Below are 13,757 nucleotides of genomic sequence, written 5' to 3' on the forward strand. Positions count from 1 at the left end.
TAGATTTCTACAGTATATTGTGGTTGTATGCAAGTAGAAGTCATTAAACAAAGAGATATAAAGATACAGAGGTGTTGCGGCCCGGCCGCGGTCCACAACACGAACGGTTCAACTGAGAATGGCAGTTCCCTGCAAAGAGAGGAATCTAGACGGGGCGGAAGAAACAATGGAGTCAAGACAAGACTCTGATCAAGACTCAATTTAATATTTCCAGACACTCAGTTTATAAAGGAAGGGGGAGGGAACCCAATTTCCCGCCAAGTAACTCAGGGTCCAGTAGCAGGACGAACACGTGTGTGACTCCAGGCAGCAAGGGCAGGTTCCAGCAGTGGGCGTGGCAGGACGAATGAGCCGGTAGCTCCACCCTTGAGCAGGCAGGTTCCAGGCTGGGGGAAGGGAGGCCACATTTCCCCCCATTAGATAACAAAACAAAAATAAAAAAAAAAGGGGTGGCCTGTGGCAGAAAAATTATCTATGTTCAATAGTTCTGCCTGAGTTCCTAGGGCTAAAGAAAAAAAACTGTATCTGGCTGAGACTGTCTTAAAAGCACTGACTGAATAGCAGCACTGGGCTGTAGGCTCTGACTTTATAATGCTAATTAGTGCTGAATAGGTAGCTACCTGTTTGCCTTTTAAGTAGGGCATTGGAACCCTGGCTGAGTTTAACTAAACAATTTTAGAATAACACTGAACTGATAATTATCCACAATTTTGGGTGAAAGGCAGGGGGCCAGGGAGAAGGGGTTAAGACCAGCTCTTTAGTACAAGGCCAATTGGCTTTTTTTTATTATTTGGGTGGGAGGCAGTGAAGGGCTTGCCCTTACGACAGCAAGGTCTCCAATCTCTCTCCCCCCTATTAATTAAGTTTAAATAGGCAATGCTTAACAGAGGTGATCAAATGATTTTCTCATCCGTAGATGAGTGGGCCTTTAACCTTGACTTGGGTGGACATTAGCCTGATTCCTCCCGTGAGCATTGTAACAACTCACATCTGTGGCTCTTGGTATCTTTTGGGGAGGGGAGGCAGAGCCTTAAGTATTTTTGGTTTTTAGCTGGAATCGGATACCAACCTCCGTCAAATCAGGTGTGTCGCACAGGGAACTCAGAAACGGTCAAACTGGACCTTCCCTCCGCAGTAATTTTCTGTGCCAAGCGGTACCCATACCGTATTCATATGATTATGAATCAGTATCGCAATTCTGAGTTATTGCGAGGTCTCTATATGAGACTTGTCAACCTCAGATTTAGCAAGGCCTAGACAAGAATTATGTCAGTATTAACACCATTAATTTTGGTTAAAATAGGAGCTGAAAGTCTTTCCTCTTCATCTCTGTTATTCCCAGTAGCCTGAGGAACTAAGGACACCTTGCAGTAACAGCAAGGGTGAAAAGCCAGAGGCCAGCTAAGGGACTAAGCCTATATCTATCAAAATAAGAACTAATCTTTGTAAATATATATGAAATTTCTACTTCCCTAGCTCTCCTGGTAAATCTAAATCTTATCTTAGACTGAAAAGCCACATGCTGGGATGTCCCTGGAAGGGAGATTAGCAGAACCACCTGTTTGCTCGTAGGGGCGGGGCGGAGAACCGGAGAATGTAGATTGACCTGCTTGAGAGAAGGAAGAATACTAAACAATGAGAGTGTAGCAATGTAAATTTTTTGTTTGGAGAAGTCAAGGTACTTTATTTAGATGCAAATTGTAAAGCTAAAGTTAATCTCCGGCCTCTTGTAGGGGAATTGGGAAACAGAGGAAAACAATTTTTTCTGAGAGCTTCCACTCCCAGCACAAGAGGAATTTTAGTCTTTAGAATGATACTTATGAGGAGAGACAGAATCTGTGTTTACCTGACGAATTAATCTCTCTGGTAGCCACTGTGCTTCATTTTCATCTCGTGAAAAAACACAAACCGAGCCTCTTCCCCAGATTAGAACTGGATCTGGACCCTTCCATTTATTAGTCAGGGCGTCCTTCCATTTTACCAATGCATAAGAATTAGAAGTAACTGGGTGCCAGTGGCGTTCCGCTGCAGACTGACCTTTAATGTCAGTTTGCAAAAAGTTTAGGACAAATAAGGTGAAGGCAAGGTGAGCCTTTGGTGACCTTGGGGGATATGCTCTGAATTAACTTTGCTAGGTAATTTAGAATATAGGAATCTCTAATAATTGAACTGAATATTAGACCAGTCTAAGATTGAGTTAGAATGGCTGGTCACACTGAAGAAGAGTGAAAAATCATTATGACTCTATTAAATGACTAATTTTACTAGGTCTGAATATACAGTCTCTGATGTACTATTGCCATAAAGTTAAAAGGCTAGAAGCTAGTCTAAACTGGAAAAATGACAAGCAAGGATGGATCTAAAACATGAATTTAATCTTTTAGTCCTTTTAATCAGGACACTGAGTTAACTTACCTGTCAGCTCAGCACACGAATTACCAATATGCTTCTGTAGAGTTCTGTGGAGAGAACCTGTTTTTTCCTTTCCTAATAAGGTAGCTGTTTTAGGATCAATTTATAAGCCAATAAGTAGATCCTTTTAAGATACTAAAAAGCATTTATTAAATTTGACATTTTAATCTCAAATTTTGAAAATAAAGGTATGTTTTAAATAGTGTGCATGGAAATGCACTAAATAGTATATATGGGGATACAATTTCTCTCTTTGTCTTTTAAGAGGTTAAAGTTTAAAATTTTACAATATCTAACCTTTTGAATTAATAACTTTTTGGACAAAACATTTTAAATATTTGGCTGTAAAGGGGCAGTGACTAATTGCACTTTCAATTATTTTTCTTAAGGAACGGTTGTAACTAGAAGGCTAGAAAAGTTATTAAGAGTCACACGTGCATAATTTATTTATTTATTAACTAAAAATATGTATAAGCAATTGTAAATTTGAGAATTAATAGTATCTGAGGGACGAACAATTTTAAGTAATTATGAGCTCAGAGATATAGCATTGACTATTAATACATAAATTAAGGTTTGATTGTTCAGCATTTTAAAACACCATCTACAGCACACAACCAGATTATTTGTGCTGGAATAGGGGCAACTGTGTGTCTTAAGACTCCGCCCCACAGCAGCTAGTTGGGCCCACGTGGCCAACGATCGGCTGGGAGGATGAGAAAAATGACTTTACAATAATGTTTTTTCTGGCCAAAGAATTGTCTCGGGCACAACTAATTTTCAATTACCAATTAACAACAATTATAAAAGCTTTCTTTATTTCCTGCAAAACCCCTTGCAGCAAACCAAAACACCAAATAACAAAAGGATACTGTCTCTGAATCTTTTGGGTGAGAGCAAGGATTTAAGGTAAACTTCCCTTGAGAAGCATTAGTTAATAAAATACTTTCCACTTAGGAAACAATATATACTGAAAGATTAAAACTTTTGGCTTCTTGTAAAGAAGCAGAAACAATAAACATTTTTCTTACATAATGTAAAGCTATATTAGCCATACATAGAGGCAAAATTTTCTAGTGATTACCAGTTTACTAGAAGCAAAAATCTTTGAATTTAAGCATTATTTTAAACATCTGAATAGATCTGTAACACTGTTAAAAAGAAATTTTCTTGAACACAGGGAAAAACTTTTTTAGGCATTGTTTGCAAAACAAAAGAAAAGGCCACAAGCCGCTCTGGGGCTGCCCAGAGCCCTGTATTGACTCAAAGGTAAAATACTTTTTAATTTGAGCATCAATCTTAAATTTGCAATCAAACTGCAAGCTGCAGTCAATGGAACAATGGCAGTTTTAACCATAATTTTTAAGTTTTTGTGCAAGGTTAGGATAATATCTACAACTTTGGGAAAGCAAAACCTATGTTTAAAACAATTTATCACTGTTAAAATCAATATTAGAAGCATTATTATCATATTACGACGTTTGGATATCAATTAATACCTATGATACCTATTAAAGCAAGCTTTAACGCTTTAATAAAGAGGCATTGCTTTATATCTTATCTTAAATTTTACTATTTAGGATAGGAACCACATTAATCATTATCTAAACTAGAAATATCTTAAGAGACTCAGCCTCTAGGGCTGCCTTAGGCCACGTGTCGGAAGGACTCTAAACTTGAGTTATCAAATTTAACATTAACCATCTGTAGCAATGTAACAATTATTAATTTTAACCAACAACTTATGAGCTGAATGCGAAAACATGCAGAGCACATTTTTAATAAAGAACCAAATGAAGCAGTTAATTTTAGACCAATCAGAGAATATTAATCTTTGTAGCTACAATCATAGAATAAAAAAGCACTTTACCATTGTCAAACACATTAATCATGAACCATTTATCAGATTCGAAACTAAGAGGCTGTGTACTCGCTGCTTTTTCTTAAAACGAACATTTTTTCCATCAGGGGCCCTCCTGCCACGTGTCTGGTTTTTGGCTGAAACACGTGGCAGCTCTCGGCCTTGCAGATAAAGTTTTTTATACCATTTTTATTATCCAACATAAAACATAGAACATTCATCCATACAGACTGGACACGAACATACATGAATTGAACACGAGAACAGATTGGTGCACCAGACATAAACAAGACACAAAATGGGGCAGAGTACTCCTGCTATTTGGGACAATTTCCTCCCTCATGATGCAGTTTTTATAACTGCGGCAATCCGCCTGTATTAATTTCCTTTTAATAAACCCTTTCCTTTCTCACACCTAACAATGTAGCTTTTTTCTAGCCACGGCCTACCGCCTGTGCCTAGCTCCTCTTAAGCTTCACTGCTGAACCTAAGTGAACCAGCGCTCGGGCTTAACGCTGTCTCAGCTTAGCCCATACCTTCTCCGGTATGAATTTCCTTTATCCTTAAGCAACTCCTGAAAACTAAACACAATCGCCTGATCCATGATTTTGAACCCTTCTTTCTTCCACCTAAGCAGTTTTCTAAAAAACTGTGGCACACCACCTGTCTCCGTATCTAGTTCCGATTAACGAAACTGCTGACCCCAAGCAGAAGCAGTGTTGGGTCAGCACTGCTTCAAACTTGTTCGTATCCTACCGCATCCTCAGCAACACTTTACAAAACTGAAATTTTTTAGGCTAGCGCTAGCATGTGTACCTGTCCGTTGCTCCGATGCTCCTCCGATACGAAGATTCTTTCCTTTCTTGTGGAGCTCCACACAGCAGTCGTTTCTCTTAACATCCCTCTGCCATTCTTCAGGTCCCAGTTCTGGCGCCAACTGTTGCGGCCCGGCCGCGGTCCACAACACGAACGGTTCAACTGAGAATGGCAGTTCCCTGCAAAGAGAGGAATCTAGACGGGGCGGAAGAAACAATGGAGTCAAGACAAGACTCTGATCAAGACTCAATTTAATATTTCCAGACACTCAGTTTATAAAGGAAGGGGGAGGGAACCCAATTTCCCGCCAAGTAACTCAGGGTCCAGTAGCAGGACGAACACGTGTGTGACTCCAGGCAGCAAGGGCAGGTTCCAGCAGTGGGCGTGGCAGGACGAATGAGCCGGTAGCTCCACCCTTGAGCAGGCAGGTTCCAGGCTGGGGGAAGGGAGGCCACACAGAGGAATCTTTTAGAGGCCCAGGGAAGATTTAGGTAGGCCTTAGGAACCAAGAAGTAGATTGCTAAGAAAACAAAAAGCATTCCTTTTGTGTCTTTTGTCTTTGCTTCTGTGTGTATATCCAGGTTTTTTTTGTTTTTTTTTTGTTTTTTTTTTTTGTTTGTTTGTTTGTCTTTCCCAGCTAAGTGACTTGTGTCCCCCTCCCTCAATGTACATGCTGGAAAGTGACTTAAAATGAACACCCCTTATATTGACGAATGCAGACTACATAAAAAATCCATGTCCCTGGCTGGAGAGATGGCTCAGTGGTTAAGAGCACTGACTGCTCTTCCAAAGGTCCTGAGTTCAAATCCTAGCAACCACATGGTGGCTCACAACCATCTGTAATGAGATCTGATGCCCTCTTCTGCTGTGTCTGAAGACAGCTATAGTGAACTTAGATACAATAATAAATAAATCGTTAAAAAAAAAATCTATGTCCCAATTTTGCATGTTGGTACCAGGGGAGAGATGGGTAGCCTTGTCTAGGCTAGGCATACAAGCCTGGTGTAATCATATGTTTGCAGGCATGCTGGGAGAGATGATAGAAACACAGTTGGCAGGGCTCGAGTGTAGTAGCCAGGCAAGCTGGTGCCGAGGGCAGAGTCCTAGTCATGGAGGAGGGGGCGGGGCAGTCATTTTTTATCTCAAGCCATTTCAGATTTACTTGAAGTTTTTAGTTTAATCCTCTGAGAAATGTCCTATTTATGTTAGTGAATGTCTGACTTTATAATGAAAGACAGGAGGAATTTATAGTTGCATTTTCATGTTTGGTGTAGAACCAGCTTTGTTAGAAACCATAAACTATAAACCACAAAGCAAAAGGGTTCTTTTCTGCTGTCTAGGATTGAGAGGCTCAAAAAATTATTCAACTTCAATCCCAGCACTTGGGAGGCAGAGGCAGGAAGATTTCTGAGTTCAAGGCCAGCCTGGTCTACAGAGTGAGTTCCAGGACAGCCAGGGCTACACAGAGAAACCATGTCTCGAAAAAAAGAAAAAAAAAGGAAAAAAATTATTCAAAATTTGATTTCTATTATAGAATTTAGTTTCATTATTTTAAAACCAACACTTAGAGCTTGGAGCTGTTCTTCCAGAGGCCAGCACCCACATGGTGGCTCACAGCCGTCTGCAGCTCTGGTCCCAGAGGATCTGATGCCCTCCTCTTGCTTTTGCTGGGACGCTTAGTGCACTGAGTGTGCATGCAAAGCACCCGACATACACAATACATTCTTAAATAAATAAACAAACAAAATTAACACAGCAGGTAGAGGCCAGTATAGAAATGTTCCGTTTTAATGGATTATTCTATGGACTGATTACATTGTTTTATTTCCAAAGAGTCTTATTAGTAAAATAAGCTCATTGGTGACCCAGTCAGTAATTTTGATGGCATCTTTGAGATGGTTAATTTGTTTTATGTGTTTTTTTAGACCTGAGTCTCGACATGTAGCCCAGACAGGCCTTGAAGGAAAGATCCTCCTGCCAAGACAGAGCAGCTAATAAAGAACACCAGCAGAGTGCAGGAGAGAATTTGATTATAAGGTTGGATGAATAGGAAGAGAATATGGTAAAGCATTCTAGAAACAATGCTATTGCATCTGCAGAAACAAAAAGGAAAAGCATCTGACTGAGACGGTCTGCCAAAATGATAGTGTTCTGGAGCACAGAGAAGACTCTTCTGTCCTGGACACTTAGCTTGCTGCTTGCTTTACAGGTCCCTCAAGTCCTGAAGGGGTTCTGCCTACTACATTCTGAAAACAGCAAGGGGAAGCTCACCTTGTGTGTCTGATACTTTCAGGAGTCAGAATGTGTATCAACTGTTGGATGATTTTTTTTTTTTTTTGTAATTTTTTAGACATTTTGTGTCTGTGGACTTTAACGAAGCAGTTTCTTTAAGGCAGTAGTTCTTAATTTTCCTAATGCTGGGACTCTTTAATACAGTTCTGTATGTTGTAGTAACTCCTCTTCCCAACCATAAAATTACTTTCATTGGTATTTGATAACTGTGAGTTTGCTATTGTTATGAATTATAATGTAAAGACCTGACATGCAGGGTATCTGGTCTGTGACCCCTGTGAAAGGGTCATTTGACCCCCATCCAAAGGGTTGCAACCCACAGGTTGAGAACCAGTACTTTAAGGCACCAATACCTTCTTTAATGGAATTAGTGTGTTCCAGGAGAGGCACATATTTTTGCCATTGGCTTCACTGCAAAACATGTAACTTTCAAGAAATAAAGCTATAAATGCCCACGAAATACATTCCTTCAAAAATCATGTTAGTATCTTAATATGTAATATATCCCCAGTTTAAAAGTTCTCACTTTTGGGAGGCAATAAATCAATTTTCACTCTCTTCTTTTTCCATCTAGTGGTCATATGCTTTAGAGAAGCCCAACACTGGCAGCATATTTAACATCGCGTGGTCTATTGATGGCACTCAGATCGCGGGAGCCTGTGGGAATGGGCATGTTGTCTTTGCACATGTGGTGGAGCAGCGCTGGGAGTGGAAAAATTTTCAAGTAACACTAACGAAGAGAAGGACCATGCAGGTATGATCGTGTTCCAGAGTCCAGTAAATCTGTTGCTTTGCACTATACAGGGCAGGGATTTATCCTTATTGGTCACTTTTGCCTGTTTATAGACATCCAGTCATGGTTGGAAGTGCCTGACTTAGGCATGACGTCAGACCCTTTATGGAAAGCATCTGAATTTGTAGTTACCGAGCTTAGCATAGCACAGGCTAGTGACAGTCAAAGCATTTAGTGAGTGTGATGCACTTGAGGAAGTGCAGACAGAGAGATTCATAAGTCAGATTTCACACCAGAAGCTGATCCAAGGCAGGCCTAATAGACTATTTCTTTATGGCTCAATTCAATTAATCTTTTTTTAAAAAATTACCTTTTAAGAATTGGGTAAGGCAAGTTAAGATGGGAAGGAAAGCTTTAGGGAGTTGCTGTAGGGATTTAGGAAGTAAGGAGGAGAACTTTTCTTCATGTTTGCGTTTCTGACTGAGGCCTCTATGACAACGGGCAGATTCACCAGCATTCCGTCATCTCATGCAAGCTTTACCTGACATCATAGGTCTGAGGGAGAGCAGACAGCTGTGGAGAAAAGGGACAGGGCAAGACGATCTGTTCCAGTGAGCATGGACTGGGGACTCTGCGGCCCTGCTGTGTGCAGACCCTGCTCCACATCCCCTGCTTTTAGAGACAGGATGTCTGTGAAGACGCTGCATGAAGGGTCTTTGAGCTGTTTCAGAGAAAGGTCAGAAGCTTGCTTAGTCTTACAACTTGCTGAGGGCAAGTTAGTAGGAAAGGCAGAGGGACCTTCTGCTCCTGTGTCCTCCTATTCCTTTGCCTGGGCATATATAATATGCCAGCTGCCATGTTTGGGGATTATTGTGTAGTTCTAAGGTGGAATAGTCTAATACATGGAAATAGGATATGTCAGTGGGAGAAGGGAGGGGATGTGTATAGATCAGAGAGCATCAGTGGGTCAGTTGGAAGCATCTAAGGACTGGCTGGGTACTGCCTTTTCCGTTTTGTTTCTTCAATTAGGCCAGCACTAGCTTAATGCCTTGTGCAGAGCAAGTGTCCAACAGACCTTAAAACCCAGCTGCAAAAACGTGGTGGCTGCTGTGCAGGGACTGTTGCCTGTGAAGACCCTCTGCCAAAGGAGGAGCTGTCCTTTCCCCTCCCCCTCGTCGTATCACTTGCTTCTGTCTTGTGTATTCATAGTAATATGGCTTTAATTAAAAGGTTACCCTATTAAAGAGCTTTGTTAGCTCAAGTACCAAGATTTTAAAATGTCAATAATACGATCCCCAGACTAAATATTAGATTTAGTAGAATTTTTCTTGGTTTTATTTGCTTATTTTGGTTATTTTATTTGGAAAATATCTTTTTTATTTTAAAGGAAAGCAGAAACTAGTGTATAGAATCTCCATATCCTTACTATCTAGCTTCAGCTATCAGCTGCAGACCCGCCCTGTCCATCCACAGTCTCACCTGCTTTCCAATATACCCTGACTTTCAGGCAAATTCCTACATTGTACTGTATCTGTAAAAAGGTCCGTATCTATAGCTTAAACATAAGAGCATCTCTGTTTTAATCTAATCATAATATCATTTTCGTACACTACTACTACTACTAATTTTTTAATTTTATAAAATGTCTACAAAATGCTCTAATCTTCACATGTCTCCTACGTGTTATAAATTTAAAGTTTGTTTAAGTCAAGATTCAAACGATTGCAATGGGTTTGGTGCATCGTTTAAGTTGGTCTTGGTCTGTAATTTCTTTCTTTCTTTTTTTTTTTCCTGGCTCTTTTTCTTCTTAACTTTGTTTGTTTGTTTTAGGAAGCCAAATAATTTGTGGCAGAGTTTTTCACATTGTAGACTTCTCAGGTTGCAATTTGTGGAGTGTTGTTTTTGTTTTGTTTTCTGGTGCTAGTGATTGGATCCAGGGCCTCATAATGTGCTGGGTTAGCGCTCTCCTGAGCTAAAGCCCATGGACTAGCTTGACAGGTCCCTTTTGTCTTCAGAACTTCCTGCGAACTGAAGGTTTATGTAAATAATGGCATACATATATATATATATATATATATATAGTCTAACTTGGAACCAAAACATGACATTATCTCCAGGACCATAAAATTGCATTGAGAGTTTTAATCTACTGATTTGGGACAGAACTATTTTATTCATATGTGCAGGAGTTTAGTATTATCAAAATAATTCTGGTGTTATATTCTAGAGAGCTCTCCTGAGAACATAGTCATGCTTCTTTTTTTTTTTAAAGATTTATTTATTTTATTTTATTATACGTGAGTACACTGTAGCTGTCTTCAGACACTCCAGAAAAGGGTGTCAGATCTTGTGAGCCACCATGTGGTTGCTGGGATTTGAACTCAGGACCTTCAAAAGAGCAGTCGGTGCTCTTAATCACTTAGCCATCTCACCAGCCCCATAGCCATGCTTCTAAATAGAGTTTTAATTTGGAAATAAGAAAGACTCACCTCAGTGACTAGGTAAATTTCATGTGATATTACATATGGAATCTTTTAAAGAATATATTGAGTTCAAGTTTTCCTTAGAAGCAAAGTTGATAAATTAAATAGACATGGAAAGCGTTTTAATTTATAAAGGGTTTTACACTGTCTGTGACTGTAGAACATCACGGTTGTTGACTTGGACCCATTCAGTATTCTTGCTTAGTACTATCCCTTATTTATTTATCCACTGCATGAGTTCTAACACTTTCCGGGTGCTAGGCTAAACAATAAGGAACACAGCACCAAATAAAATATATTTGTTCTCTGTTCTCATGGCCCTCCTAGGTTAGTGTCTTAAAATTACTCCGTATACAAATTAATACAAATTGATTTAAGGTGAGAAATTAGAAGAAGAAATTGACTGGTTTATGTAAAGTCAGGAGATAAAGTTGAGGGACAATTGGTCCAGTGGATCAAGTAATGTCAACAGGATCCATCATGTCCTTCTTCAGTCTTTCCCCTGTAACTGGCTTCACTTTAAGAAAGGTAGTCTCTATTTAGTGGCCTTGGCAGTTCCAGTGTTGCACCTACCAGCTCAAGTCCATCAGAAGGCTCATTTCTTGTAGTAACTTCAGAAGTTTGAGCTTTCCGTCTCATGTGCTTAGCGTGGGTTAAATGTATGGGGGCGGGGAATGTCAGTCTCATCTGAACTACTTAGTGCCTGAGACTAGTGGGCGTGGTTTCCCAAGGGAAATCAAAGCATACATGATTCTAGGCAGACACCCACCTCTTCCTGAAAGAGGGAGAGAAAGACAGAGAGAGACAGAGACACAGAGACAGAGACAGATATGATGAATCTTTGCTGGGAGGCCTGGCTGCAGGGTGTGTGGTAGCTGGCTCCATTGCTGTGGCCGTCAGGAAGCAAGAGAGCTTACATAGAAGCAGAGCCAGCCTGTAACTCTCAGGCCCGACATCCATAGCCTCTTTTGGCCTCCAAGGGCCTCAGTCACACATGGGATTCACAGACATACATGTTGGCAAAGCACTCACACACAATAAGATACAGATTTATTTTTTCTCCCTTTCACTTTCCCCATATTCCCTCCACATATTACCATAATGAAAGGTAGATGAGGCAGCTCCAGTGAAAATGGTACAGCAAGGCAGGAAGAGAAAGCAGCACCCTGAGTACCAAACCCACACCTTACTCTAGGCAAAGCAGAGTACCCTAAGACTTCTCTCTGCAGTGTTAATTATCAGCTTGATGGGCTCTGGAGTCACCTGGTGGCTGGGCCTCTGGACATGCCTGTCGAAGATTGTCTTGATTAGGTTAATGTAGGTGGGAAGACCCACTCACCATTTTTCTGGTCTGGGATGCTGAACTGCATGCAGTAAGAAGGGGAAAGTGAACTGAGCCCATCTCCTTCTGCTTCCTCATTTAGGGTGTGGCCAGTTGCTTCAAGCTGCTGCCGCCTTCACCTCCCAACCGTGATGTACCCTTGAGCTGTGAGCTCAAATAAACCCCTCTGCCTTTGACTCACTCTTGTCAGACTGTTGTATCACAGCAGGGGAAACGAGATCGGTGAGTTGGGCATCCCAGTGTGCTTTTCATGAAATTCAGTTTAGGCATTTTGGAGGATTCTCTTACTGCAGACTGTAGTTATTGGCAACTTCCCTTCTTTTATTGGAGGTGACAGAATTTCCATAAAGAGTGAGTAACCACACCTTTTGTATGCAAGGTTTGAAGTTTTATAGCTTCTTTAGATGTGCAGGAGAGCCGTGGCTGACTGTGCTTTACTTAGTAAAAAGCTATAGATGGTGTTGGGTTGTGACCTGGCCCCTGCTATTTCCCAGTAGCAAGTTTCTGTCTTCTTCATGTCAGCTTTCCTGGGACATAGCAGGTGTTGGATGAGAATTCATCTTCATCTACCACTTGTACAGCAAGCCGCATTCCAACAGATAATTTGTTCCAAAAGAGAAAGCTGATATCTTTGTTTGGAAGAAGGGCCTAGGGTAGCTGGTGCAGGAGGCAGGCAGAGCCTGGGCAGCTTGCCTGCGTTTCTTTGCTGTTGTCCACATTTTGGCCTGGAGTACAGATTGATGTTCAGGATGTGCCGCCTGTCTTTCACTTCTGTTTCTTGTGGTTGAGGAGGACTGGAGGAGGTTATGGAGAGGAAAGTGAGTGCTTGCGACTGCTGCCTTCATAGTCATGTGAAGGAGTGAGCGAGTATTGAGACAGTCTTATTTATAGCAAACTGAAACATCTAAATATTGTGAGGAAGTGTAAGTTAACATAAGTTTAAGGAGGAATCCCAGAGAAGCCTTGAACTGAACAGAGTCATGGACACATTTTAAAATGTATCATAAGGCATTGTTATGTGAGATTTCTTTTCATTTTTGTTGTTGTTGTTGTTGTTGTTTTGAGACAGAGTCTTACTATGTGGCTCTAGAACTCCCTCTGTAGCTCAGGCTGGCCTTAAACTGACAGTAATCTACTGCCCCTGTCTCCCAAGTGCTGGATTTAAAGGCCTGTGCACCATGCCTGGCTGAGATTCAATAGTATTGAAGTTGTAAGATTGCAGTCTTTAGTTCTGCTGTTATGGCTGGGATATTTCATTAACAGATTGGTTCTGTTATGTCACATTGACAAAAAGTGGGTACTTTCCCTTAGCAAACTCTAGGAAAATATGGATTTTAAGAAACCAATGATAATTTGAATAATACCCAGACTCTTAAAAATATGGAATATTTTTATTTTAGTATTTTCTTGATATTTTCATGTTTTCTTAAAGGCTTTTTAACCATCAGCTTATTTCACAGGATCTCATGTTGCCCTAAGGAAACTAATATATAAGGTTCCTTAAATTTTTTTTAAAAAACGTCACTCAAGGTCTTAGAGAGATGACTCAGCGGTTAAGAGCACTCAATGACTGTTCTACTTGAGGACTTGGGTTCAATTCCCAGCACCCATATGGCAGCTCACAACTGTATATAAAGTTCCATGGGATCTTACACTCTCACACAAATAAATAGGCAAGCAAAACACCAATGCGTATAAACTAGATAAATGTACAAGTCACCCTACTACAGACTGTCCCTTCAGGAATCGCTTCTGTACCTTGTTAGGGGCTGTTCTCCTAGCTTGAAAGTGTCACTAAGAGACGGGAGATAGCTGGAT

At 40.6% G+C, this 13,757-nt stretch overlaps 1 protein-coding gene across 1 annotated transcript in view; it reads left to right on the forward strand.

The window, feature by feature from the left end:
- The window catches only part of Ift80 (intraflagellar transport 80), a 123,493-nt gene that overhangs the window by 67,045 nt on the left and 42,691 nt on the right, over nt 1-13,757 (forward strand). Inside the window, exon 9 of the mRNA XM_085835836.1 lies at nt 7,956-8,135. Within this exon, the coding sequence (XP_085691962.1) occupies nt 7,956-8,135 (180 nt within the window). The remainder of the gene's footprint in view (nt 1-7,955; nt 8,136-13,757) is intronic.

The sequence above is a fragment of the Mus caroli genome, unplaced genomic scaffold (assembly GCF_978045245.1).
Source record: "Mus caroli unplaced genomic scaffold, Mus_caroli_1 scaffold_3, whole genome shotgun sequence".
NCBI classification, from domain to species: Eukaryota; Metazoa; Chordata; class Mammalia; order Rodentia; family Muridae; genus Mus; species Mus caroli.